This window comes from Microcaecilia unicolor, chromosome 6, assembly GCF_901765095.1.
Source record: "Microcaecilia unicolor chromosome 6, aMicUni1.1, whole genome shotgun sequence".
In the NCBI taxonomy this organism is placed as follows: domain Eukaryota; kingdom Metazoa; phylum Chordata; class Amphibia; order Gymnophiona; family Siphonopidae; genus Microcaecilia; species Microcaecilia unicolor.
In genome coordinates, this window is record NC_044036.1 from 112,219,628 (window position 1) to 112,246,242 (window position 26,615).

Consider the following 26,615-nt stretch of genomic DNA (forward strand, 5'->3'; position numbering starts at 1 on the left):
GATGCCGGGACACTGTGGAGGAGGAGCGATGTTGATGCGGGGTGCCACCGCTGGGTGGGCCTGTGTCCACCCAGGCCCACCCTTAGCTATGCCACTGTTCTCTCCCCAGCTCTTTCTTCCTCAGTCCTAGGCTCATTTTCTTGCTGTGTTTCTCCTTTGCATGCCAAGGTTTGGTCCTCACCACTTCCTCCTCTTCCTAAGTAGCCAACCTTGTGCTTCCCTCCTTTTTCAGCTGAGGCTTACTGTGCCAACACCCTCTGCCGACTACAAGACCAGTCTTGCCCTCCCTTTTCCAACTGTACATCGCAGTTTCTCTCCCAGCATGGGGGGAGGAGGTCAACCTTTCCTTTCCTCCTCTTCTGGCCAGGTGAGCTGGCCTTTCTGCCTCTCTCCTTGTGCTAAATTCTGTGCAATAAATGAATTCTGCACAGGTAGCAACTTCTATGTAAATTCTGCAATGCACAGTTGTGCAGAATTCCCACCAGTGGAATATATATATATATAGAGAAGGTAAAGAACGCATGAGAAGCATGGCATATCATAGACATAAACATGGAATTCTTTCCAGTTCCTCTGTGTGTATCTGTGTTGCCTGTAGGTTGATATGCATCTGTGTTGCCTGTTTGGGAAGACGGAGGGCATGCATCTGTCTGTCTACATTGCCTATGATCCGGGGGGTGGGGGAGAGGTTGTTTCTGTTTTGCCTCTAGGGATCTGTGTGTCCATATTGCCTTTGAATGAGGATGTATTTGTGTTGCCTTTGTATATTTATCTGTCTTTCTTTTGGGTAGGTATGAGTGTTTCTGACAGAACTTTGAGTTCCTGTATATAATATCTTTACAATGTTCCACTGTAAAGACAATTTAAATAAAGTGTAATAATTCACATAGCCATCAGATGTCACTGTCAACGTATTCTGTAGCTGCTGCAATAGCTTCCCTAATAGAAATGTATTGGGACATTTTGGGGGAGGACCTTCATTTCTCCAGAATCCCTGGTCTGATCCAGCCCATTTTCAAACTGTGGACCTTTTCCCTGGTTCATTCCCTATGCCAGATTCAGTTTTTGGAGAGTTATTTTGTCCTTGGTCAGAGAGATTTTGAGTCCTTAAGTACCTATTGTATAATTACAGTGCTTTCCAACATTTTTTTGGATTGGAAAGAATAATTTAAAAAGTTCAGTATTTTTGGGTATGGTATGAAATGAGTCACCCTTAATTATATTGAGAATATATCATTGCTCTGAACTGTAAAATATTTCTTACATATTCTCTGAACCAGATTAAAAAATTAGAGGCAGATGCACCAAAGACTCGGTAAAGTACTATCAACGAAACGCCTGGCCACCCGCCTGGGGTGACACGTGGCCACTTAGAGGGTCTATCCCTAGCACAGCTCAGGTCCACCTGCACCTGCTGCTCGTGCTTTACACTAGCACCCTCATCCCACCGACTGGGTCACAACTGCCTCTGGGTGAGTCTCCCGCTCTCAAATTATCCCCAGTGATTTCTAGGTTACTGGAGGCCACACTCTCAGTGGTCCCGCAGTTCCAAGAAAGCACTCACAGACCCAGCACACAAACCACAAGGATTTTCAGTCCAGACAAGCAGGGCAAACAAGCAAATATGTTTATTAGCAGAACTTGGTGGACAAAAAATGTGCAATCAGCAAACAATAACTGGTAACTGAAATACAGATCAATCTAAACATTTGTTTACTTTCTAAAAAGTACCTGGGAAGATCAGGACTGAGCTTTAGCAAAGAGATCCTTCTCACTTTTCTTCCTGGCTAGGACTGAACTCAAAACCAGTATCTGCTAGTTAGCTTCAAACTCCAGGCTAGTCAGAGCCCAGAATACAACATTTCAAAAATATACTGCATCTTGCTTCTTGCTTCCTGTTTGTGTTAAACTAAAGAAAAGAGCATTCATTCTCTGTAACAGCTTTACAGCAGAGAAACATCACCTGCTGGCCAAATAGGAGAAATACACTTTAAGACATAATTAATGCAGGAAAATATCCAATACATTTTACAGGCTTAAAACACACTGTTTCTTCACAAGTACCGATCGCTATTTCCACCTTGGTAAAAATTACCGAGTTGAAAATAGCCAGTGATGCTCAAAAGAAATAGGATGCAAATGAGCTGCTCGCAAAAACAGCAAGCAGCTCGGCAGGAGGGAAACCAATTGGTCACCCAAGCATATACAGAACAGCCAATCACTAAGTGTGGCTGTTCTGCACATTCCAAAAAAATTACCGCACTAGGTGTGGAGGTACCACGCAGAGGGTGGAGGTGCACTTAATCCCCACGAAACAAAGTAAAGGGAAACAGAGGAGGGGTGGGGAAGATAGGCTCTTTCCAAACAATGGAGAAGACGTATGATTGTAAGTAAAAAATAAAGTTTATTACAACAACTTGACTCAACACAGCCGTGTTTCGGCGCCGTAGCACCTTCTTCAGGAGTCTTCCAGAGGTTTTGACCGGTGCTTTGATAGTTAACACACCAAAAGTTTAAATGGTGCTTGAACAGTTAAAACATCAAAAGGCTATGCACTGAAGAGTACACAATTCTTTCTGTCCAAAGAGCATAACAGTACAAACTATGAGCAAACAGGAACCGTGATTACAAGTCCAAAACATTATGAAAACATTCTATTATGTAAAAGATCCTTTCAAATAAAAAGAGGACCTGGCACAAGCGACCAAAGGTGACCAACTGGCTGATGTTTGAACCAATTTATACTTACTAGTGGAATTACACAGAGTTTAATTATGTTCTCATTCTTTCTGTTTACTTCTTAGGTATATAAAAGAAGGTGACAGTGTGTCGCAGTTTGATAGCATTTGTGAGGTGCAAAGTGATAAAGCTTCAGTCACTATCACAAGCCGCTATGATGGAGTCATTAGAAAGCTGTACTATAATGTTGATGACACGGCTTTTGTGGGGAAGCCCCTAGTGGACATAGAAACAGATGTTTTGAAAGGTACGTTCATTGTTTCAGCTTTGTTTAATGTTTGAATGATTTTTCTATCATTGTAAAACCCTTAAAATCAAGAGGAGATTTTTTCATTTCTTCTTAAAAAGTGCCAATATTCTTTCTCTGTGTCCTGTTCAAACCTCTGGCTACATATCAGGACTTTTATTTGTTGGAATAACGGAACTGGCCAGTTCTTATATATTGAAGCAGGACCTTGCATCACCCAAGAGACCTGATAAGAAATGGGAGGGCAGCTTTTGGTGGTGTGTAGTGAGGGGCAGTAGATTGTCTCCAAATTCCAGAAAATTCTTGGAGCACTATTTGAATTGAAATTGAGTAATGAAGTCTTTTAATACAGCAGAATAACCAGATGGCATTCCTTAGGTTATGAGAAACAAGCTGAAGGCTGAGTGATCTAAGCACCCAAGTTAGTGTCAGAGGAACTTTCTGCTGCATTATAAAATTCAGATAGCACATCATCTACTTGCCTAGTCCTATAAACAATATCAGAACCTAGAAAGACTGAAGGTTTCTCCAGGACCAGTGCTTTCTGTACTAGTGATTTGTAAGCTCTTAAGGCCTTGAGACCCACCAATTGTTTGGGAATTTTTAAAGTAGCAGCTGAAGCTTTCATCTGCCATTTTCTGTGACCATGTAAAATAGAAATGTTTTTATTTTAAACTTTTCCCCAAATAACTGTGAACCTTCTCTTTGATCTCATTTTGCCACCAGACTAGAGCTGAAAGAGAAAGTTATCCTTGAGCGCTGACCTGCAATGCTTCCTAAGTAGAGAAATATGTCTTCAGTGGCACTCCATTCACAGTAGACTGGAAAACAAGTGTCACAGAGCACACATGCAAACTTGGAGGCTAAGGCTTAATTTGCCACTTTATTACTCGGTGTGACCTTTAATGAGTTACTTATTCTCTGTAAAGGCAATTCTATAAGCTGACACCTCAATTTATGGACCAATACCACTCATATGTGCAGGCCCGTGCCAAGGGTCTGTGCCGCCCCCCCGCAGACGAACAGTTGGCGCCCCCCCCCCCGCAGATGAACAGTTGGCGCGCGCCCCCCCCCCCCCCCCCGTGAAGATGATCGCGGCGCGCCCTGGGGGCCTTTAAATCTTTTACTTGCAGTCGCAGCAGCGTCTGTGAACGCGGAGCGCTGCCGACGTCTCCCTTCCCTTCGCGCTGTTGGTTCCCTCAGTGTCCCGCCTTCTTCTGACGTCAGAAGAAGGCAGGACACTGAGGGAACCAACAGCGCGAAGGGAAGGGAGACGTCGGCAGCGCTCCGCTTTCACAGACGCTGCTGCGACTGCAAGTAAAAGATTTAAAGGCCTCGGCGGCGCGGGGCGAGGGTAAGCACCGCGGCGGCGCCCTCCAGAGGTGGGCGCCCTCCTGCGGTGCTTACCCCACTTACCGCATCGGCACGGCCCTGCATATGTGACAGAATACTAGCACTTAACAAACGTGATTGGCTCCAATAATTGAAAGTTACACACGCAAGTGTTTGGTGCTGTTCTGTAACTGTCACACATGTTTCTTAGGACTCCTTTCACTAAACTGTGGTAATCACTAGTGTGTGTTTACTGCGGGATGTGCTGAGGTGTCCCGCAGTAAGTTGTGAATGTGTGTGCGCAAAGCATGCACTAAAAAAAATATTTTGTTTTTCCTTTTGTTTGGTAGCAGTTGAAGGGGGGGGGAAGAAAAAAATAGTTCTATGCCTGTGTTATCTATTACTTATGATTATTAATCTCTAGTTCAGGTTTATTAAGTGTTCTCGATGTGGACAATACTGTAATGTGTCTATTGATGGTAACGTGGTTATTTTTCTTTTATCTTGTAATGAATTAAAAATCTTAATTAAAAAATTTGTAATTTTTCTGGGAGGCAGCATGTCTGCACTAATCAGTGCATCTACATTGCTGCGTGCTAATTGATTATCGCAGGATTACTGGGGAAGCTTTTATCACTTTCAAAATTGGCAGTAGGCGCTCGTGCTAATTTCTGTTAATGGTTGTGTTCTAAAAGCAATATTAGCATATGGCCATTAGTTCAGAAAATGGAAAATCGGTCATTTTCTAGCAGTGGTCAAAATGGCCTTAGTGGGCAGGAAAGATCTGCATAAGGGACCTCTTAGCATGCAACTGCTAGGGAGTGTACACATGGATGGAGCATGGGCGTGTTATCGAGCAATGTACGCAATTTATAGAATGCCATCAGTTGCATGCATTGCCTGGCGCGTTCAGGCGCCCACACTAACATGAGCCATTGACATGACATAAGTGGTCGTGCCTAACGTTTGGCATGCCAATGTGGATTTGCACTAGTATATGTTTAAACAATTTTTATTGAAAAATAAAACATAAGACACCAACATAATAAGTCTTTCATACGAACTAACAATCATTCTACTACAAGCCCTCCCACTCTAGTACCTATCTCTCCCAAGTCCCATTAAGACAACCACAGGCAGCATCAGAGACCCTTGCTCTTATGACCCTCCGAGCCCAAATCAAGGAAACAGGGATGCCCCATTGAACTCTCCCCTCCCCCCATGCCAACAGTAAAAGCAGGACTTCACAGACAAGCTAAGACAGAAAAAAAACCATGTTTTTACATGTTGTTAAGGATCAAATCTTATCCCCGCGGGTGCAGGGATTATAGATACGGTTTCAGGAATCCTTTTGCATCTCTAGCCCCCATTGTAGTATTGTATAATGGCTTAGGCACGCTCAGAAGCTCTTACAGATTTACACTAAGTGTACCCCATTGTGGTACCTATATCTCTGCATCAATTTATAGTATTGCCATCTCTGTGTTTACAATTAACTTGTAAACTGAAACCACGTATCTTGTACAACGTGCTTATGTGACCATCTCTGGGAAAAATGAGGTTTTAATGAATTATGTTAAAGCAAATAATTTGTAATACAACAGTCCATGCCCCATCCTTTTATGTGAAAAATAAAACAAAGTTACAGGAGTTCAAACATATAACTTTTACAGACTGCTTATGGATCCATGACATGAAAAATCAGCCAGCCTCAACATTTTCAACATGCTACTTTAGTCACTTTTTCCCAGAATTGGTCACATATTATACAGACTATGGAAAAGTTCATTGAATTGTACTAAATATGCAGATGTTGCTCTATCAATGAGACACCTATGCAGTTTCTACATATGTGCCTGTTTGCCATTCTTTAGTACTTATTTGGGATGATTTTCAAAACTGTGGTATAAAGTTTTGCAAGTACTCTTCTGTGCAGACTTTGCAGTAGTTGACAAAGGGGAAGTACACACATACTTTTCCTTTTGAAAATTTGCTCTGAGAAAAAAGTACCTGGAGAGATATGCACTTGCTTTTTTTCTGTGGATAATTTTTCCCTGAAGGACAACAGGTGTAGTTTTGAAAATGCAAAACCGTGCATTTTGTTGCCTTTGCCAACATGGTGTCTACTTCTGACAGTAAAATGTACAGGCACTGTTGATCTCTGCACATATTTTTACCTATGAACAGGATGGGCAACCTAATTAAATTAATATCAACATTTATAATCTACATTTATTATGTGTTTTGTCTTTTTTTAAAAAACTGTAACATTTGTTTGATGAGCATGGTATGTTGGACTGGTACCAGCTTGAGTTCCATACCAGCTATTGGATAGAGTCCCTGTGTATAATTGATTCTTTGTTGAAGGTCTGGATGCTAAAGATTTAGCCTACCTTATGTTTTTTTTCAATCAGTTTCTCTGCTGCCTTTGATACTAGAGACCACTGGTTCCCAAACCTGTCCTGGGAGAATCCCCAGCCAATCAAGTTTTCAGGATGCCCACACTGAATATTCATGAGAGAGATTTGCGTGCACCTCGTCCACTGCATGCAGATCTCTCCTATGAATATTTGCTGTGGATAATCTGAAAATCTGACAGTTTTCCAAGCCATTGTAATTCCATCAACTACTGTGAGGCTTTACTCTTTGTTCAGAATATCATTGCCTGAATTTTGACTAGACGTGAAAGTTGTGAGCATGTAGCCCTGCATTCTGCATTAGGTTTAAACTGATTTTGATTGCATTTATGGTTTTACAGGACACTTCATCTAGTCATCCTAGGTCTTTGGTACATTTACATCAGGCTGCGTGGCCTCTTTGTTCCTGTTTAGAATATTTACTTAATGCTCTCGGTGGGAATGGATGTGGAGAACTACAGTATTGCTTGTGTCTTTTCAGTTGTTGCACTATCCAAAACACCTTGCCAGTTACAATTAGGGATATCAAGGATAATTTTCTCCTTTAGGAATAAAAAAAAACCCACCTTGCTGTTTAAACAGGCAATTTATTTTACACATGTACAATTTTATTGTATTATATACTCGTAGATCACCAGCAGAAGTTTGTTGAATTGTATGTCGTTGTGTAGAATTAAGAACAATTCACTCTACATAGAAATCTAATTATATGCACTCTGTGTTTTTTTGTTTGTTCAATGTAAAAAGTATTGATAATTGATTATAACACACCTAGAGCTGTTTTGATAGATGGGTTATAATTTGAAAGGAAATCAATCCAATGGTATAAAACCCTACTGAAAAAAATGTACAAGATGCTTAACGAGAGGTAATAACAGCGACCAACTTATGGTTAGAAATTAAATAGTGAATGTGTATAAGTATATAAAATATACCCCAATAGATTGTAAACTAAACCTATGTATCTCAATAAACAATGTACACCGTCTTGAGTGAATTCCTTCAAAAAGGTGGTAAATAAATCCAAATAAATAAATACATGCAAGAGACGATTCCGATATGGGGCCCTTTTACTAAGCTGCATTAGACACTAATGTGCGTCTAACACAGGTTGTGCTAAAACGTTCTGCATTAGTGTTGCCATCTGTGTCAATTAAGAGTGCGGTATTTATTATTTTGGAGGGGGTGTGCAAGGGGCAGAGAATTGGTGCGGGTGCGCTAACCAGCTTGCGTGCTGACATTTCCAGCGCACTCGCTGGGTTAATGTGTCCATAACGCGGGAGTCCTTAGCGTCTCCTAAATAGGAGGCAGTAAGTGCTCCCACGGTAATTTTTTTTTTAATGGCCACGCTCTAATGCAAACATCAGTGCACGGCCAGAAATAAAACAAATAGGAGAAAGCCCTTTTTGACAGCCGTGCTAGAAATGGGCTTAGCGTAGCTTAGTAAAAGGGCACCTAAATTAGCTGTTACAGAAACTGCCATCGTCTAGGTTAGCTTCATTTTGAGAAGTAAAAGTCTGAAAGCAGGCAAGAAAAAGTCCCATTTCCATATCATCAAGCTGATCAATCCATAGACTGGTGGGTTGTGTCCATCTACCAGCAGGTGGAGATAGAGAGCAAACTTTTGCCTCCCTATATGTGGTCATGTGCTGCCGGAAACTCCTCCTGTATGTTCTCTATCTCAGCAGGATCATCAACTGGAAGAAGAGCCAGCTGCGCCCGACTCAGTCCCTGGAGTATCTGGGAGTTCGATTCGACACCCAAGTGGGCAGAGTGTTCCTGCCAGACAATCGGATTGTCAAGCTTCAGGCTCAGGTGGACTAGTTCCTAGTAGCCTCTCCTATTCGGGCTTGGGACTACGTGCAGCTGTTGGGCTCTATGACGGCCACGATGGAAGTAGTGCCCTGGGCCAGGGCTCATATGAGACCACTACAGCTATCTCTGCTGCTGCGCTGGACTCCGATGTCGGAGGATTATGCTGTGCGCCTTCCCGTGGACCCAGCAGTGCGCAAGGCGCTGAGCTGGTGGACGCAGACAGACAAGTTGTCTGCAGGATTGCCTCTGGTGACCCCGGAGTGGATTGTCGTCACGACAGACGCCTCTTTGATGGGCTGGGGAGCCCACTGCTTGGGAAGGACAGCGCAGGGGCTCTAGTCTCCTGCAGAGGCAAGTGGTCTATCAACCTCCTGGAACTCAGAGCCATTCGGTTGGTGTTATTGGAGTTCATCCCGGTACTGGTGTTGTAGCCTGTACGGGTCCTGTCGGACAATGCCACGGCTGTGGCCTATATCAACCGCCAGGGAGGTACCAAGAGCGCCCCTCTAGCCAAGGAGGCTATGAGTCTTTGCCAGTGGGCGGAAGCGAACCTGGAGCAGCTTTCAGCGGCCCACATTGCCGGAGTCATGAATGTCAAGGCGGACTTTCTCAGTCGCCATACCTTGGAGCCCGGAGAGTGGCAACTATCTGCTCAGGCGTTCTTGGACATCACGAAGCGCTGGGGCCAGCCGAGCCTAGATCTGATGGCGTCATCGGCCAATTGCCAAGTGCCGCGCTTTTTCAGCAGAGGACGGGACCCTCGATCCCTGGGAGTAGATGCTCTTCTCCAACAGTGGCCGACACAAGAGCTTCTCTATGTGTTCCCGCCCTGGCCCATGTTGGGCAGGGTGCTAGACCGGGTGGCAAAGCATCCCGGCAGGGTAATCCTGGTGGGTCCGGATTGGCCCAGACGTCCCTGGTATGCGGACTTGATCAGGCTCTCAGTCGACGATCCTCTGCGGCTGCCAGTGGAGCAGGGCCTGTTACATCAGGGTCCCGTGGTGATGGAGGATCCCTCCCCCTTTGGTCTTACGGCCTGGCTATTGAGCGGCAGCGTCTGAGAAAGAAGGGCTTCTCAGACAAGGTCATCGCCACTATGCTGAGAGCGAGGAAGCGCTCTACTTCTACTGCTTACGCCAGGGTTTGGCATATATTTGCAGCGTGGTGTGAAGCAGGCTCACTTTCTCCCTTCACTGCTCCAATTTCTTCAGTGTTGGCGTTCCTGCAAGAAGGTCTGGAGAAAGGCCTGTCGCTCAGTTCCCTTAAAGTCCAGGTAGCGGCACTGGCTTGCTTCAGGGGCCGCCTGAAGGGTGCTTCCCTGGCTTCGCAGCCAGATGTGGTGCGCTTTCTCAAGGGAGTTAATCACCTGCGCCCTCCTCTGCACTCAGTGGTGCCTGCGTGGAATCTCAACCTGGTGCTAAGAGCATTGCAGAAGCCGCCTTTTGAACCCTTGTCGAGGGCATCTCTGAAAGACCTGACGTTGAAAGCAGTCTTTTTGGTGGCTATCACTTCAGCCAGAAGAGTTTCCGAGCTCCAGGCGCTCTCATGTCGAGAGCCTTTTCTGCAGTTCACTGAGGCAGGAGTGACTATTCGCACAGTGCCTTCCTTCCTGCCCAAGATTGTTTCTCGCTTCCATGTGAATCAGCAGCTCTGTCTCCCTTCCTTTCGTAGGGAGGACTACCCAGAGGAGTACTCTGCTCTTAAATATCTGGATGTGAGACGAGTCATCTTCAGATACTTGGAAGTGACCAATGATTTCCGGAAATCGGATCATCTGTTTGTCCTGTTTGCAGGTCCTCGTAAGGGTCTGCAGGCTGCTAAGCCTACAGTGGCAAGATGGGTCAAGGAAGCCATTGCAGCGGCTTATGTGGCCGCGGGGAAGGTGCCGCCTATCCAGCTGAAGGCTCACTCCACGAGAGCTCAGGCGGCCTCGATGGCAGAGGCCGGATCCGTCTCCTTGGAAGAGATATGCAAGGCGGCAACTTGGGCTTCGGCTCATACATTCTCCAAGCATTACCGTTTGACTGTGGCTGCACGGGCGGAGGCCCGGTTTGGAGCTTCAGTGTTGAGGTCAGGGATTTCAATGTCCCGCCCTGGGTGAGTACTGCTTCGGTACATCCCACCAGTCTATGGATTGATCAGCTTGATGATATGGAAGGTAAAATTATGTATAATCATACCTGATAATTTTCTTTCCATTAATCATAGCTGATCAATCCATAGCCCCTCCCAGATATCTGTTCTGTTTTTATTCTGGTTGCATTTCAGGTTCAAGTTTAGTCTTCAGTTATTTCAGAAAGACTTCGTGTTCAAGTTCTTTCACTTGGATTCTTCAAGAGTTGAGACGAGTTTGTGTTACAGTGAGCTGCTGCATTCCTCTCCCCTCCGTTTTACGGGGCTGGATTGAGACATAAATTCTGCCGGCACTCCCTCCCGCTTCGTGCGGCTGTAGGGCAGCTTTGTACCCCTCCCGCTTCGGCGGTGTTAGGGTCAGTCAGCTCCTCCCGCGGTTGCGGTTGCAGGATAAGCCAGATCCCCCCGCATCGGCGGGTGTGGTGTCCCTCCCCCGCTCCGCGGGGATGAGCTGGACGGATTCCCCTCCCCCACTTGTGTGGGGATGAGCTGGGTTAATTCCCCTCCCCCGTTTCGGCGGTGGTGAGCTGGGCAGAGTGTCCCTTCGTGGGTGTAATTCTCTAAGTGCTGAGTCCTGCGGATGGAGCTTTGATATCGACATACTGAGGAGTTTCCGGCAGCACATGACCACATATAGGGAGGCAAAAGTTTGCTCTCTATCTCCACCTGCTGGTAGATGGACACAACCCACCAGTCTATGGATTGATCAGCTATGATTAATGGAAAGAAAATTATCAGGTATGATTATACATAATTTTACCTTCCCTTTGCTGGCTTTCATTAAATGGATCTGCTTCCTTGCTTTTGTCACTATTCTTTGTTTTTTTCTTGGTTTTATTTCAGAGTGATATGCCAAGAAATAACAGCCGTCTCATGTGGGACTATGCAGCTCATGGACTCCCTGTCTTTTCTCTTGACTTTCCAGATGTGGCCCCAGAGGAGGACATCGTGGAGACGCCAGCCATGTCACATGATGAGCACACGCATCAGGAGATCAAAGGCCATAAAACACTGGCAACACCTGCTGTCCGTCGCCTGGCCATGGAGAACAATGTAAGGCTGCCTTAGTCACATTGTGGCTAGCTCCCTTCTGTATCTGCTCTTACCAGAGTGCCTCAGCAGCTTCTAAATGAGACTATAAATTGGCAGAAATAACAGTGAAAGGATTGGGATCCTTCATCCTGAAAGCTGTGAACCTCGTAGAGATTTGATGTATTGTGGAAAAAATATTGCCTTTAATGTTTCATTCTTCAGCCTGGCTGCTGAAGGTCTTTGTAGGGACCAAACCACTGAGCTACAGGAAAGCAGCAGGCAGCAATGTGGGGAATGTTATACAGACAGCACACTTCTGCTGTTTGCTCTGCATCTGACTGATTTTCCTGGGCATATTTACTCAGGGTAAAACACAGACAAAGCAGTAGAGCAGGCTCAGAGCTGGTAAGAGATTTGATGCAGCTTGTTTGCGTTCGGTTGGGAGGGTAGAGGGAAAACCTTTTTCTTTACTTCCTCTTTGCAGCTTCAGTCTGCCCATTGCCTGAGCAAACATTAACTTTCTGAAACAGCACTGGGTTGTTTTTTTTTTTTTTTTTGGTAGATACTAGCTTAGAGCTGCCCTGTGTGTGTAGCTGTGTTTGTCATGTGGGTTGTCTTCAGTTTTCACATTACCTGCTGAGAGACAGAGATTTGCTCTGATTGTATATTGTGAGATTTTCCCATCCTTTCTTTCTAGTGGAGTGTTCTAGAATTTCTCGTTTGAAAGCTAAATGTTTTTTATACCATCGTTCCATATTGAGGGGCTGATTTACTAAAGCTTTATTTCCATTTTGTGTCTGTAGAAAATTGCTCAGTAAATAGGGGGCAAAAAGAAATGGGGATATAACTTTTAGCAAACTGATAATAGATTTGTGAAAAAAGCCTAGTTTCTGTATACCTAATGGTATATTTAAAGAGTAGAATTAAAACTAAAGTGTTCTGTATCAGTTCTTGTAAGAAATTTGTACTTTTAACTTTCCAGTCATATAATGTTGATATGAATTATGTGTGTATAAAGGTGTGACTTTTAATAAAAATAAATTTTTTTTCCTTTTTTTTTTTTTAGATTAAGCTAAGTGAAATTGTTGGGACGGGAAGAGATCAACGTATCCTGAAAGAGGATATCCTTAACTTTTTGGCCAAACAGACAGGAGCTATTTTACCTCCATCTCCAAAACTAGAAATCACCCCACCTCCTCCCAGGTCCGAGACCACTCCAGCCATACCAAAGGACAAGGCACTACTCATGCCCACTCCTCTGTCAAAGCCTGCTGTGTTCACAGGCAAAGATAGAAGTGAACCCTTGAAAGGTACTCTTGGGTAAATTTTCTCTAAATGTCTCAAATAAGCCTTGCACAGCATGGAACTATCATTAAGGATAGAATAATATAAGCAGCCATGACATTCCAGCTAATTCCACCCCTCAATACTACCTCCCACCCCAAACACCAAGTAACAAAACTAAATTATTGGGCAAACGGGCCACAGATGTATTAAACAATTTAACAATGAAATAAAATCTGCATATGCAAACCAACATTTAAACAATCCTTTCTTCACCTCAGTTGTTTGCTGCAGTGGCTTATGCACCATTGAACCAACTAGGCATTCTGCAGTTATTGCAGATACTGTAGGTCTGCCATGAGAGCAGCCAAGCTGCTGACTTTTCTGTCACTATCCAGGTCTTTGCCATTGGACTAGTTAAACTGTCCTCTGGCATGGTTACGCGCAGCTTCTGCCCTGTGGCTTTCCAGGGGTCCGTTGGCATGGTGTTAATCCAACCAGATGCCAACAACCCAAACCTTCAGGTACTGCAAGCTGTGCTTCATGCTGCTCAAAGGAGAGACTTCCCTCTCGCCAAGATAGCAGTGTATCAATTAAACACTGACATCATCCATCATAGAGCCCTTGGCTCATGTACTTCACCCTCCCTCAAAATTGTGACAGCTTAGGAATTTATCTTAGTTATACTACTGTCACCACTACAAGGAAGGAAGGGAAGAAATGCACCATGGAGGAGCGGGAAGGTGATCTCTACCTCTCCCTGCCAGCCCCTTTCCCCGTTCTTCTTTTGGCCAGCCAGGGCTATCTTGTTTTAACACAGTGAAGGGGATCCATCTGCTCTCCTGATCTGTGTTACAGGGATCCAGAAGGCAATGGTGAAGACTATGAGCGCTGCCTTGAACATCCCACACTTCGGTTACTGTGATGAGATTGACATGAGCCATCTTGTCAAACTGCGCAATGAGCTGAAAGCTGTTTCTGAAGCTCGTGGAATTAAACTTTCCTTTTTGCCATTCTTTTTAAAGGTGAGGACTTGTTGGAGTAAACTGATTATTATACATGCTCTCTTCTTTCATCATTTGGTTGCAGTGACTAGCCATTGGAACAAGGCCTCTACAGTTATCTAGTAAATCTTGAGGTTGTTTTACCTTCCCTCTGTCAGTCCTACAGATAGCAAGTGTACATGGCTGCATTTAATATACATGCTTTCAAGCTAGGTAATAAGGAGAAGATACCCATATAGTTCCTCTTTGAAAATTAGCTCCAAAATACATGTGGTGAAAGTACCTACATACTTTATAATTACATAGGCTACTCTAAATTGTGTCCTGTATTATCATGAATGGGTTGTCAAAACTGATAAGGAAACGGAGTTTATTTGTAGTATGAATATTTTTCCCCTCAGAAAAGGGAGTGGGTAGGGGGCTATCGTTTTAGAGCTATCTACTTGGAAAGTTTAATGCTAGTGTCCGAGAGTGTGCTTGATAAATCCTTTGAGGGTATCCAGACTAAGAAAATAACTTGCCAATGGAACAGAGAGGGAGACTCTGTGTAGTAAAGGGTCTTTTTGCATCTTTTCACACTGAATTTTCTGCAGAAAAGCATACTGTACTAACGAAAGTAGTGGTAAGATCCCTTTCCTGGTCAGCATTGCAGATATTTTCCATGAATGGTGAAGAACACAAAGGGCTTGGAATGCAAAGTCAGGTACCACTGTGAGTCTGAAAATGAATGATGGTGAAGGGATTGGTCAGCACTTGATATAACAAACAGGTTTCTACTGTGAAGATTCAAACATCTCCTCCCTAGACCATGCTGGAAAGATACTCTACTAAATGCATTTCATACTGCTCAGGATCGCTGCATTGTAAACCTTCATTGATGAGAGCAATAATTGTGCTGTGTACAGATTAAGGAACACATGACAACAAGATGTGAAGGGGATCTGATATGGCTGCACTGTGAAGGGGAAGATGCAGCCACTTTAGCCAGAAATACATATGACATTAATAATGTTTTATTTCATAGGCAGCTTCTCTGGGATTATTGCATTACCCCATCCTGAATGCCTCAGTGGATGAAAAGAATCAGAGCATCACATACAAGGTTTGTTTAATCATTTATTATAGATGCAGCACATTAAACTGACAGACTGTTTCTGGTCAGAAAACAAGTTTAGGTATAAAAAAATTGATCAAATCTCATACAAAAATATAGCTTTTTGGTGCAGTTGGTTTGATATGAGCCTCGTGTGATTTGTTCTAGGCATCTCATAACATTGGAATTGCTATGGACACACAGCAAGGCTTGATAGTTCCCAATGTAAAGAACGTTCAGGTCTGTAGTGTTTTTGAGGTTGCTGCTGAGGTTAACCGCCTGCAGACCTTGGGATCTCTGGGGCAGCTAGGAACCAAGGACCTTACCGGTGGAACATTCACCCTTTCTAACATCGGAACTGTGAGTTGGTTATTGACATCTCTATAGTGTGGAAGAGCAGGTTGTAAACTGCTGTGAAAAATCTTCATTAGATTGTGCGTGTAAGCACCTGATGTATATACATTTAATTTTTAATTTACCAAATTTATGTTCTCTCAAATTCCAGTACCAAATCAGTGCAAGGTAAATTACAAGGAGGAGGAAGAGAAGCACTTTTCTGAAAATACAGCCAATCATTAGTGTCTTGACTGGGGAGGCTGTATTTGTTCATTGTTTTACATTACATATTTTGAGACCCTGAGCAAGGGTCAGAGAGGGGCCGGTAAAATAACACAGCTGGACAGAAGGGTGAAACCAAAAATAAGTATTTATTCAAAGGAATCCTCAGGCCTGTTCCTTTCACAGGGCCCGAGATATGGGGTAGGAAAACTTCAGTACATCCAGTTTTATGCAGGCCTCTGGCAGTAGGCCCAACACAGTCTGGAACTGCTGGGGTTACTATGCCCCAAACACAGCCGATAAGTTCTCGGTTCTCCACCAAGGTTCAGGTCTGGTCCCAGCCAGACCTCAAAGCAAAACTTATAAGGTTCAATTTGGCAATAACAAATGGCTTACTTCAGCCAGGTTGCGATTATGGAACAGTAACTTCAGTGTCATATACTTGGGGATTCAAGTCTTCTCACCCTGGGCCTCCTTAACTGCAGACTGACCCTGTCTTTAGGTGGCCCAGGATATCGGAGGGACTTTTCTTAAGAGTGAGGAGTAGTGTTCTTTAAACCCCCTCACACATATGTTCAGGATTTTGAAAATCTACCTGCCAGGGATAGCTGGCTTTTTTTTTTTTGGCTAAGTATCCCTAGGAGCAGGTGGCATTATCATCATTGGCTTTGATCAGGGTCCAAGAGACAATACCAACTTTGGCCCTAACTGAGGCTTAGAGGAGAAAGAGGTAGCAGGACGTTTGCACCAGCTGGGGAAAAGGGAGCATCTTCATTCCCAGTTGGCAACTGGGAGGCAGCAAAGCCATGAGGACAGAGAGGAGCGAGTGATGGGGTAGAGGGAGTGCAGGAAGATGACACCAGGAAGCAGAGTGAGAAGACCAGAGAGAGGGATGGTGCGAGAGATACAAGGGGGTGTTGAGGAAGAGAGAAGAATGCACCTGAGTGGGGTGGAGTGAGGGGGAGAGAGCTATACCAGGGTATGATGGGTTTGAGTGCACTTGTCAGGTACTCCCACTGCCACCCCCAATTTCAAAACAAATTGTTAGCATAGGAGGAGTACATGAGAAATGAATTTAATCTTTGGTGAGTGTGTCTCAGAGGAATTTTTGAATTCTTGCATTTAATTTTTAATTCTTTAGTCTGGAGTCAGATTTTTTTCTATTTTCATAAAGTACATCCTTGGTGTTCTTAGGTAGAACCTAAAATTGTACAAGCCCTTTAAAGCTGTTACCATCTCAGTTTTATTCTGACCTATAAAATAATACATTCAGGTTTACCATAATGTGAGGAGAAAGTCCACATCCTAAATCATTGTGCAATGGGCTGCATAATTTATTCATACAGACAAGTAGGGGTGGAAATATGTACTTCATGGAGTTCATGCTATTTCCAAAGTTGCTCTTTACACTGATTGATTGCAAGTTTTCAAACCGTGTTTGTGGGTGGCCAAAATACGAAGTGGCTGTGTTTTTATATGTGAATGAGAATGAAACTTTGTTGTGTGTGTATGACAGAGAGAAAAAATAGATTTTGTATGTGTTTATGTGAGGTAAAATACAACATGATTTGTCTGCAGCAAAAAGCAAGCCCACCTGTTCTAATGTTGAGGAGATAAGACCTCAGATTTTAATTAGTTTTAGTAACCTAATGGCCAGTCTTTACGCATAATTGTTGATTATACGGTACATTTAGATCATCTGCTGTCCTTGTCAAAACGTTTTTGTTGGAAAAACTGATAGCTAAAAGTTCAGCTATTGTACATAAAGAGAGATAGCCTGAAGCCCCTATGGTCCAGCATTTTACTGGTGACAGTTACGAGTGTTGTGATTTATTTTTGTACAATTTTTTTGAAATCTTTCATAGTTAACATGCATGTATATAAAATTTTAAGACATCAAGAAAAACTGAAGTCAATTTATATCACTTCTTTCCCTTCCCAGTCTACAATCCTCGTACCTCAAACAACCTCACCCCGCTCATCCACCCCTGGTTATCAGTGCAAGTTGCATGCAATTTCCATAAGGCCTTGGCTTTTATGGCCCCCTGAGTCTATACACTCTCCCCACCCTTGTCCCAAGAGACAGTCTTAGTAGAATTACTCTATGAAACAGCAGATCCAGATAATTTGTAATCATAAAGGGCCGTTTACAAAGGCATGCTAGCATTTTTAGCATGTGCTAACCATGTAGACGCCCACAAGAATATTATAGGCATCTACACGGTTAGCACATGTTAAAACACTAATGTGCCTTTGTAAACAGGGCCCAAAGTATTTAAGATAATGCTTCCTCCAAGCAGTGTCAGTGACAATAGGGGTTCCAGATCTTCAGAAAACTTTTCTTTCATTTGAGGGAATCCCCAAGCTTCCCTTACTTCCTAACTAATCAGTAAGTGTAATTAATTTCTCCACTGCCAATATGCTGGGGGTGACTCTGAAGTCTCAGGACTGCAAAATACATTAATGCACCAAAAAGCACATTTTGCGAAATAATATTGTTCCCTCTTTATTCTTCCCCCCCAGAAACACCCGGGTGAATGTTGTGATTTAAAATGTATGTTTATTGATTAGGCTGTGTCAGATCTATCAGGTGGTAATTGGGATGAAACTTTATTAAGGTAAGAGCAACAGTAGATTTACCGCCATAATGCATTGGAGTTGACACGATTAAATAGATTGGGAAACATTCTATTAGTGAATTCCTTTGGTAGAATGATAGTGGGTTTATTAATTTTAAGAGCCACTTTAAAGAATGTGTGCAATTAAATTATTTTTATTTCAAATCAAACAAGATTGCTTTTGATTGGCAGTTGACCTTGACAGGATGCCACTGAATTCTGAACCAATAAGAAAAGGGAAAAATTTGTTCCAGCCATCTAATAGTTGAAACTCAAGTACAGATCCAAGGCAGTAATAACAGAAAAATAATCTCCAATTATTTGATAGCTTAAATTTTAGCACAGATCTAATTGGTTACAACTACAGTTCAAATGTAGAAATTTAGGGACACCATCTTTTAAAGGCTATAAGGGCAGAGTCCGTTTTTTGCATAGCAATGTTGTTTAAATTAATAAAGCGCTATAAGGGCAGTTGTATAACAGGGTACCTACAGTTATGCATCACTTGCATGCATGAATGTACAGAAAACTGGTAATAAAAGCAAAGAAGAGGGAGAAATTTCCACGAGTAGAAGAGCAGCAACCAAACAGTGGAGAGGACCAAGGTGTAGTTGAGATTATTTCTTAAAAACCCAGCAAAGGACTCGAGACAGGCTGTGTTTCAGCAGTAGTTCCTTCTTCAGGAGTTCACAGTACTCATAGATCTTAAGAGAAGACAAACACAGCTTTACTCCCTTAAAAATTTATGTATCCAACTGTTGTGGCAAGTGATCAGTGAGGTTAGGACTCGTGAAGCAGGCACTAACGCCGAAACACAGCCCGTGTCGAGTCCTTCTTAAAGGTCATGTATCTTATTGCATGATTTTATGTGAACTTATTAAAGATTTTTAAGAAATAATCTTGGCTACCCCACGGTCCTTGGTCATCCCCTCAGAAAGCTGGTAATTACAGATGTAGGTGGTAGCAAAACAACTGAGCCCTGTTCTGTCAAGGCTTTTTTTTAATAAATATTTTTATTAGAGTTTAAAGATACAATAAATACAAAAATAGTACAGCAAGCTGAGTTCAAGTCTGAACATTAGTCTGAAGACGAAAGAAAAAGGTCTAAAGATTTCTATTTTTGAAGAACAGAGTTGTGTCCAATAATGGAATGTGCTGCGGTCTGCTCGTATTTTTTGTACAGAAGAATCCAGTTCCATCAAACCACCACATTCACTTGGGAATTGTCCTTCCAGTTCGATATGATCAGGTTCAGCGCAATTGAAACCAAAAAGTCAAACAGTAACCTATCATGTGCTGAGGAGAGAAATGAGATACAAGTGGATTTCCAGATTATATATTTGGGTAAAAAAGGTTCGTGAAAACCAAAAATGTTTTCCAATTTCCCCCAAACATCTGACCAAAAGGTGACATTCTTAAGTAGCACAGCATGTAAATAAATGTGTGGAAGTGTGGAGGCACTCACATGGGAAGGGCACAGACAGGTCTGTCACATACACATGCATTGTATAAAATACAGTAAGTTATGTGCACCCTAGAAACTTTTTTATGACTGCAGTTATGCTAGGTCTTTTGCTGATGTAACTGTGGGTGTGTAAACAGAAGGCAAGCCAATACTGGCTTACACAAGTATGCTTGATGGAATCTGGGTGCTCTGATACTATTATAGAATAGGGTCTCACCACGCAGCATTGAGGGACTAAAAGGAGGCAAAGCGATAAGCAGTTCCTCTTGAAGCAGTGAATGGGGGCCTTGTCAGTGATTTGGTGAGTGTTGAAGTATTGGAATACATTGAAGATAAGTGCTTTACCAAATTATTGTTTTAAAATTGAGTTATTTTGGATTCATACAATATTCCATTGGTTAGATATTGAATATTATTTATAATTTGAGACCTGTATAAAGAGGTTTTATGACTAGTGATTATAACTATAGCCCATTTTGGTTAATTAAAATCTGAGGCCTTTTCTGTTCTACATTACAACAAATGGCTTGCTTTTTGCCTTTGACAAATCTTGTTGTAGTTAGTATAGATTTGTCTTCACTTTTTGAGTGTTTTTTTTTTATTTATGAGACATGGAGGGGCATTTTTGAAAGAAACATCCAAGTTGGGATTTGAACATCTTTGTAAAACGTTCAAATCCGGGGGCAGGGCGGGGAAAACTGTATTTTCAAAACAAGATGGACGTCCATCTTTCGTTTCGAAAATACCAAGGATGTCCTTGGAGATGGATGTCCTTAGACATGGACATCTTTGACTTTCATCGATTTTCGAAACCAAAGACGTCCATGTCAAAAACATCCAGGACACCAAACGGGCACTCTAGGGGGCACTTCAGTGGACTTCATAAATTGCTCCCAGGTACATAGCTCCCTTACTGTGTGTGCTGAGCCCCCCCAAACCCACTGTACACCACTACCATAGCCCTTATGGGTGAAGGGAGCCACCTAGATGTGGGTACAGTGGGTTTGTGGTGGGTTTTGGAGGGCTCGCTATTTCCTCCACAAACATAACAGGTAGGGGGGGGGTATGGGCCTGGGTCCGCCTGTCTGAAATGCACTGCACCCACTAAAACTGCTCCAGGGACCTGTATGCGCTGTCATGGACCTGAATATGACATCTGAGGCTGGCACAAAATATTTTTAAAGATGTTTTTTGAGGGTGGGAGGGGATTAGTGACCACTGGGGGAGTAACGGGAGGTCATCCCCTATTCCCTCTGGTGGTCATCTGGTCATTTCAGCCACCTTTTTGTGCCTTATTTGTAAAAAAAAAAAAACACGGGGAGAAAATGTCCAAGTTTTACTTTAGGACGTCCCTGCTTTTTTTGATTATAGTTCAAAGACGTCCAAGTGTTAGGCACACCCAATTCCCGCCTTCACCATGCCTCTGACACGCCCCCTTGAAATTTAAACGTCCTTGTGACAGACTGCAGTTGGAGGCGTCCAAAATCGGGTTTCGATTAAACCGATTTGAACATCTCTGGGAGATGGACGTCCATGTTCTGATTTATGTCGAAAGATGGTCGTCCATCTCTTTTGAAAATGAGCCTGAAAGTCAGATGTTGTGAGTGGTTCTTTGAGCACAGGGGGTAGCTGTTTATGTGAATGTGTGTGAACCGGAGGCTTTGAGACACATCTAGAATCGTGTGTCTGCTGGTAACAAAGATGTTATTGTAAGGAGAGTTTGTGTGTATATGAGAGAAGGAAGCAGTGCATGTCTTAGAAATGGAATATATGTGTGTGCGTGTGCTGAATTTTGTCCATGTACTTTTTCAACTTACGCATGTAACTTTTTGGTGCTGATCAGTTTTCACTTGTAAGTTCATGGCATATAAAAAAATAGGCACTTGGGTGAATCAGATATGGGAATAGATACCAACTTGCTATATCCAGTATGTATAAGAGTTTTTTTTTAATGGCACAGAACGTATCACTTGGAATGTGTCTAGCAGTAAATAGTTAAAATGCATTTACTGAAAAAGAATACAGGCAGAATTTGGCATTGACATAAATTCTCTAGCACTTCCTGTAAATAATATCTTAAAGAAATGGAAGGTTATATTTTTACTTTGTACATTTGTTCTTATCAGGATCGATCTTCTGCTCTGCATTCAGATATAAAATTATTGCTTGGATTGTAACTAAATTCTGTCATGGTCTCTCTTTTAGATTGGTGGCACTTATGCCAAGGCAGTGATACTGCCTCCTGAAGTAGCTATTGGAGCTCTGGGGAAGATACAGGTTAGCTAAATTTTAAATGGAACTGTTCCTCTTCCTGTCTTGGCATTACCTTAAATGGACTAAAGCTCTTTTGGCAGCATAGCTTAATTGTATTTATATTTCTGTGTCTGAGATTTTCTTTTGATCAGCTAATAGCATTGGTTATATTGACTACTTGTTTATTTAAAACACTTACATACCACCTCCCTGATTACAGTTGATCAAAGTGGTTTACAGTTTAAAAACAAATAACTCTACCACCCCTCATACATGCATTGCCACAAATGAAAATAACCCTCCTTTTCCCAAGGTGAGGATCATGTTTGGTTGAGGTAATGAGTCAGTCTAGAGGGATGGTACTACCCTTGGATATGTAATACCATTTTTTTTTCTTATTTAGAGATGTTCACTATTATCTGGTGTGATAAATAGGTTTAAAAAGAAGCTGTGAAGAAACAAACAATAGTTATGAAATGCTGATCAGTTCAAACGAACAAAACAGAAAGAGAATCACATTCTTTTTTCGGCACTGGACATTGCAGTGTGGGGCATACACTGTTACACAATTTTTGGGGTGTAATTGGGAACGTGACACTTAGTGTAGATTACAGAAAAATGTGATGCCGTCACATTTTGGTATCAGACAGTGTAGTCTGGAAAGTGATATCTCTAGACGCGAATTCATCATATCCAAGTAATAATTATTATTATTTATTATTTATTGCATTTGTATCCCACATTCCCCCACCTATTTGCAGGCTCAATGTGGCTTACATAGATTTGATAACATTGTCATAACAGAACTAACTCCACACCCAAAGGTATTATAAAAATAAATTGCTTATTTATTTACAGTAGCAGCAAGAACAGTGAAAGAGATGCAAAAATAATGACACAGATGGTCTAATCATAGAAACATCTCAGAGTAAACTCACAAATCCTTACGCTAGGCTTCTCATACAGCCAACTAACCCAAAGCACTATGCAGCAATTACAAGGCAGCTATACAACCTGAATGATGATGAAGCCTGGTGTCCAGCAGGTGGCACAGTGTTCCTCAGACAGGTCAGTCAGATGGCAGAGCAGGGCTGCACTTCAAATGGAATGTCAACAGCAACTTCTTGTCTTAACTTACAGTCCTTGTTATAGAGAAAAGGCCAGCTTTAGGTGATGTGGTCATTATCACTCCTAGCTTGGCACAGACCCCACATGTTCTTTGAAACAACCTTGTTTGTTTCAGATTGTTATGACTTCAGGGCCACAATGCTGTGTCATTGGTACCACGATGATGGGCACTTTAAACATGAAGTTGTTGCTTCAGGAAACAGGGTGCTTTCTTGAGGTGCAAATTTGCCACCAAGTCTGGGAAGGCCTGGGACTTTCCAACATTTTGGTTTAAAGATCCAAACACTACATCACATATGTGATGCAACAGAGCCACAGAAATATTTTTAAAGGAAAAGTGCAGGAGGTGGAAAAGGCATCTCTTTTGGTGGAAAAATTAAAATGAACACTGTGCAGTTTTATTGTTTGTTTTGACTTTTTCAGTAAAAAGAATTTCAGTGAAAAAAAAAAAAGAATGAATGTATTCATGCTGGGAGTTGGTAGGTTGACAGCCTGTAAAGCACATCAGATTTCCATGGGTCAGGTATACAGTGGCATTAGCAGAGCAGGCCTCTCACTCTTGTCTGTATGCTCCCGACAAAAGCCTTCACAGATCTGCTTTCAGATGTTGCAGTATAATTTTACATGCCTTTCAGCAGGTCATAGAACTGAGATTGCAGACTGGAAGAAATATAAATTAGAGAACATTGACTTTCATATTATTTTCCAGAGAACACTGACTGTTTCATATTATTTCAGATAGTCATTGCTTCTCCTTTCTCATCTTATTTCAGGTTCTTCCTCGATTTAATAGTAAAGGTGAAGTAATTAAAGCGCAAATAATGAACATAAGCTGGTCAGCTGATCATAGAATTATTGATGGAGCCACTATGGCCCGCTTCTCTAATATCTGGAAGTCCTACTTGGAGAACCCTGCATCAATGCTGTTGGATCTGAAATGAAGTTGCAGAGCACAGTCTAGATTGTCTTGATGTTACAGAGAGCCTACAAGGAGCTGGCTTTGCTAGTAGCTGGTCTTCAATTCTCTTAATATTACGATTATGCCACCCTATAATTCTATGATTCAGTCAAGATCCACTGTTGGTCTCTCAAATACGGTGTAATGCAATTATTCTGCAGGGGGCTGTCAAGTTCTGTAGGTCATAGTGTGTCTGTCTGAGCATGGTGCTGGGATTCGTTTTGGTATTCCCAAAACTGATGCCATACAGAGTGACTGTACTTAGATGGGTCTTACACAAATAGTTAATTTTTAATATCTGCATTGAGCTGGCTGCTCTGTTCAGGACATGTTATGTCCTGATTACAGCTGGTTGGAAAGGAACATTTATACTAACATACAGAAATGTTTTCACCCGTCCAATGACACACATCATGTGTAAATAAAATCCACTTTATGGATCTAGTGAGTTATTGTTGTGTCCTCAGTTTTTATTCTCAGAATTCCTCCTGTCAAGCAGTAATAGCAGAAATTCTGTTTTTTTTGATGCATTCATGCCACTGTCCTTGAGAATGGCCTCCATATCAGAAAGGACGTTAAAGCTGTTAGATTATATTATAGCTAGGGCTGCATGTTAATTGCAATTAATGTGATGCATTAATTATTAATCACAATTTAAAAATGTAATTGTGATTAATAATTAACCGCATGCTGCTCACCATCTGCCTCCCTCCTGCAGTGCCCCCTGCTTAGTGTGGTCCGGCATTTCTCCCGGATCACTGGTGGCGCTCTCTCAGGTCTCCTCCTGTTCCCCTTCTAACCTGGTTTACCTTGTCAGCAAGTCTTTGGCCTTGCAGCACCAGCGATAGCTGTACTGTAAGGAAGCTTGTAGCCTGCACCGGGCTTTTCCCTCTGATTTGTCCTGCCCTTCTGAAAATAGGAAGTTACAGCAGAAGGGGCAGGAGAGGTCATAGGGAAAGGCCCAGTGCAGGCCGCAAGCCTCCTTTCAGTACAGCTGCCGCTGGTGCTGCAGGGCCGAAGATTTGCTGACAAAGTAAACTGGTTGAAAGGGAAGGGGAGGGGACCTGAGAGAGAGCCGTCAGCAGTCCAGGAGAGGAGGAAGAGATGCTGGACCGTGCTTGCAGGTGAGGGAGGGAGAGAATTGAGACAGAGCCTCAGGTGAGTCAGAGGGAATTAAGAGAAAACAGAAGGTTGTGGGGGGAGAGAGGGAATTGAGAGAGAACTTTGGGCGGGCAGGGAGAGAGAACCGCAAGCAGGGCCAAAAGGGGAGGGAGAGATGCTGGACTGTGCATGGGGGGGGGGGGGGGAATAGGGAGAGATGTTGGGCTCAGAGAGAAGGAGGATGATGAGAGAGAGAGAGTGTTAATGGACCTAGAGTGAAGGGAAGGAAGAAAAAGAGAGAGACTCGGGGAGGGGGTTAGGAGAGAGGGAAGAGAGAGATAATGGACCTGGGGAGAGAGAGAGTTGGACCTGGAGACAGGAGAAAGGAAGAGGGCCTTTAGAAGAGCGACAGAGAGAGAACAGAGGGACGTCGGAACAATTCAGGAAGGACCTAAGGACATCTTTCCCACAACTCCTAGGTCTGGACATGTGCCCGGGTTCCTAGGACATCACTTGGCATATGTTTAAATGTTTTTATTGAGACATTAATAAACAACTATGCCAAGGAACTTCAAAGCAATATACAAAAATAACAGAAAGCTTGGATTCTTATAGCTCCCTGCCAAGAATGCGGACAAATGTAACTGTCTCCACAACAGAACCCCCCCTCCCTCCATCCTCCCCCCCCCCCTCCCATTCGAACCCCTGCCCATAATGGTACAAAAGTAATGAAAGCAATGATGTATCAAACAAGCTGTTAACATCTACTAGAAGAATATAAATGAGTCAGTATCAAACCATGTGCAGCAGGTGATATAGAGTGCAAATAAGAATCCCAAACAGAGAGGTATGTTTGCAGATTCAGCTGCATCTCTAGCCTCCCACAATGCTAAATTGTTGTCCCAGGCGCATCAAGACCAAAATGATGGTGGCTCCGGGCTCACCCATGCACACAGTATACCACTTTCCCCCCCCCCCCCCCCCCCCCCCCCCCCCCCCCCCCCCCCCCCCCCCACTACAATAAACTTTTGAAGTAGAGCCTTCCAGTCCTCCTGTCATATCAAAGAAAACCAATTCCACAGTAAGATTCTCTGGTAGAACAGAACACTCAAATAGGATGCCACTCCAGACCAGAAACGTATGTACAAGCCCACGTGGAATGGTAAAAATTATTGTCCTCCCTGGAGCACCGGACACAAGTCAGAGGGCAATCTGGACATTGCTTATCATAACGTCCCAGGTCCGTGCAGTATAGACAACGGGTTTCTCTTCCTCCGGAAGTCGAGAATGTCCTACTTGCATTGGGAATCACTTCCTCTAGGGTGACAGGAGAAGCTGGTGTCTGTGAGGCCGTGGGATCCTGAAACTGGGGCGTTGACTATGTAGAGTGACATTTACCTCCACATTCCTTAGCCCTCTCTTGAAAGCTGATCTCCAG

The 26,615-nt window shown here is 43.0% G+C and overlaps 1 protein-coding gene across 1 annotated transcript in view; it reads left to right on the forward strand.

Annotated features, from left to right (window-relative positions):
- Nucleotides 1-24,520, forward strand: part of DBT (dihydrolipoamide branched chain transacylase E2) — a 37,322-nt gene extending 12,802 nt beyond the window's left edge. The window contains exons 4-11 of the mRNA XM_030206632.1: nucleotides 2,805-2,986; nucleotides 11,609-11,736; nucleotides 12,782-13,025; nucleotides 13,858-14,024; nucleotides 15,028-15,105; nucleotides 15,265-15,456; nucleotides 21,943-22,014; nucleotides 23,892-24,520. Of these exons, the coding sequence (XP_030062492.1) occupies nucleotides 2,805-2,986; nucleotides 11,609-11,736; nucleotides 12,782-13,025; nucleotides 13,858-14,024; nucleotides 15,028-15,105; nucleotides 15,265-15,456; nucleotides 21,943-22,014; nucleotides 23,892-24,059 (1,231 nt within the window). The 3' untranslated portion in view covers nucleotides 24,060-24,520. The remainder of the gene's footprint in view (nucleotides 1-2,804; nucleotides 2,987-11,608; nucleotides 11,737-12,781; nucleotides 13,026-13,857; nucleotides 14,025-15,027; nucleotides 15,106-15,264; nucleotides 15,457-21,942; nucleotides 22,015-23,891) is intronic.
- Nucleotides 24,521-26,615: the final 2,095 nt, after the last annotated feature.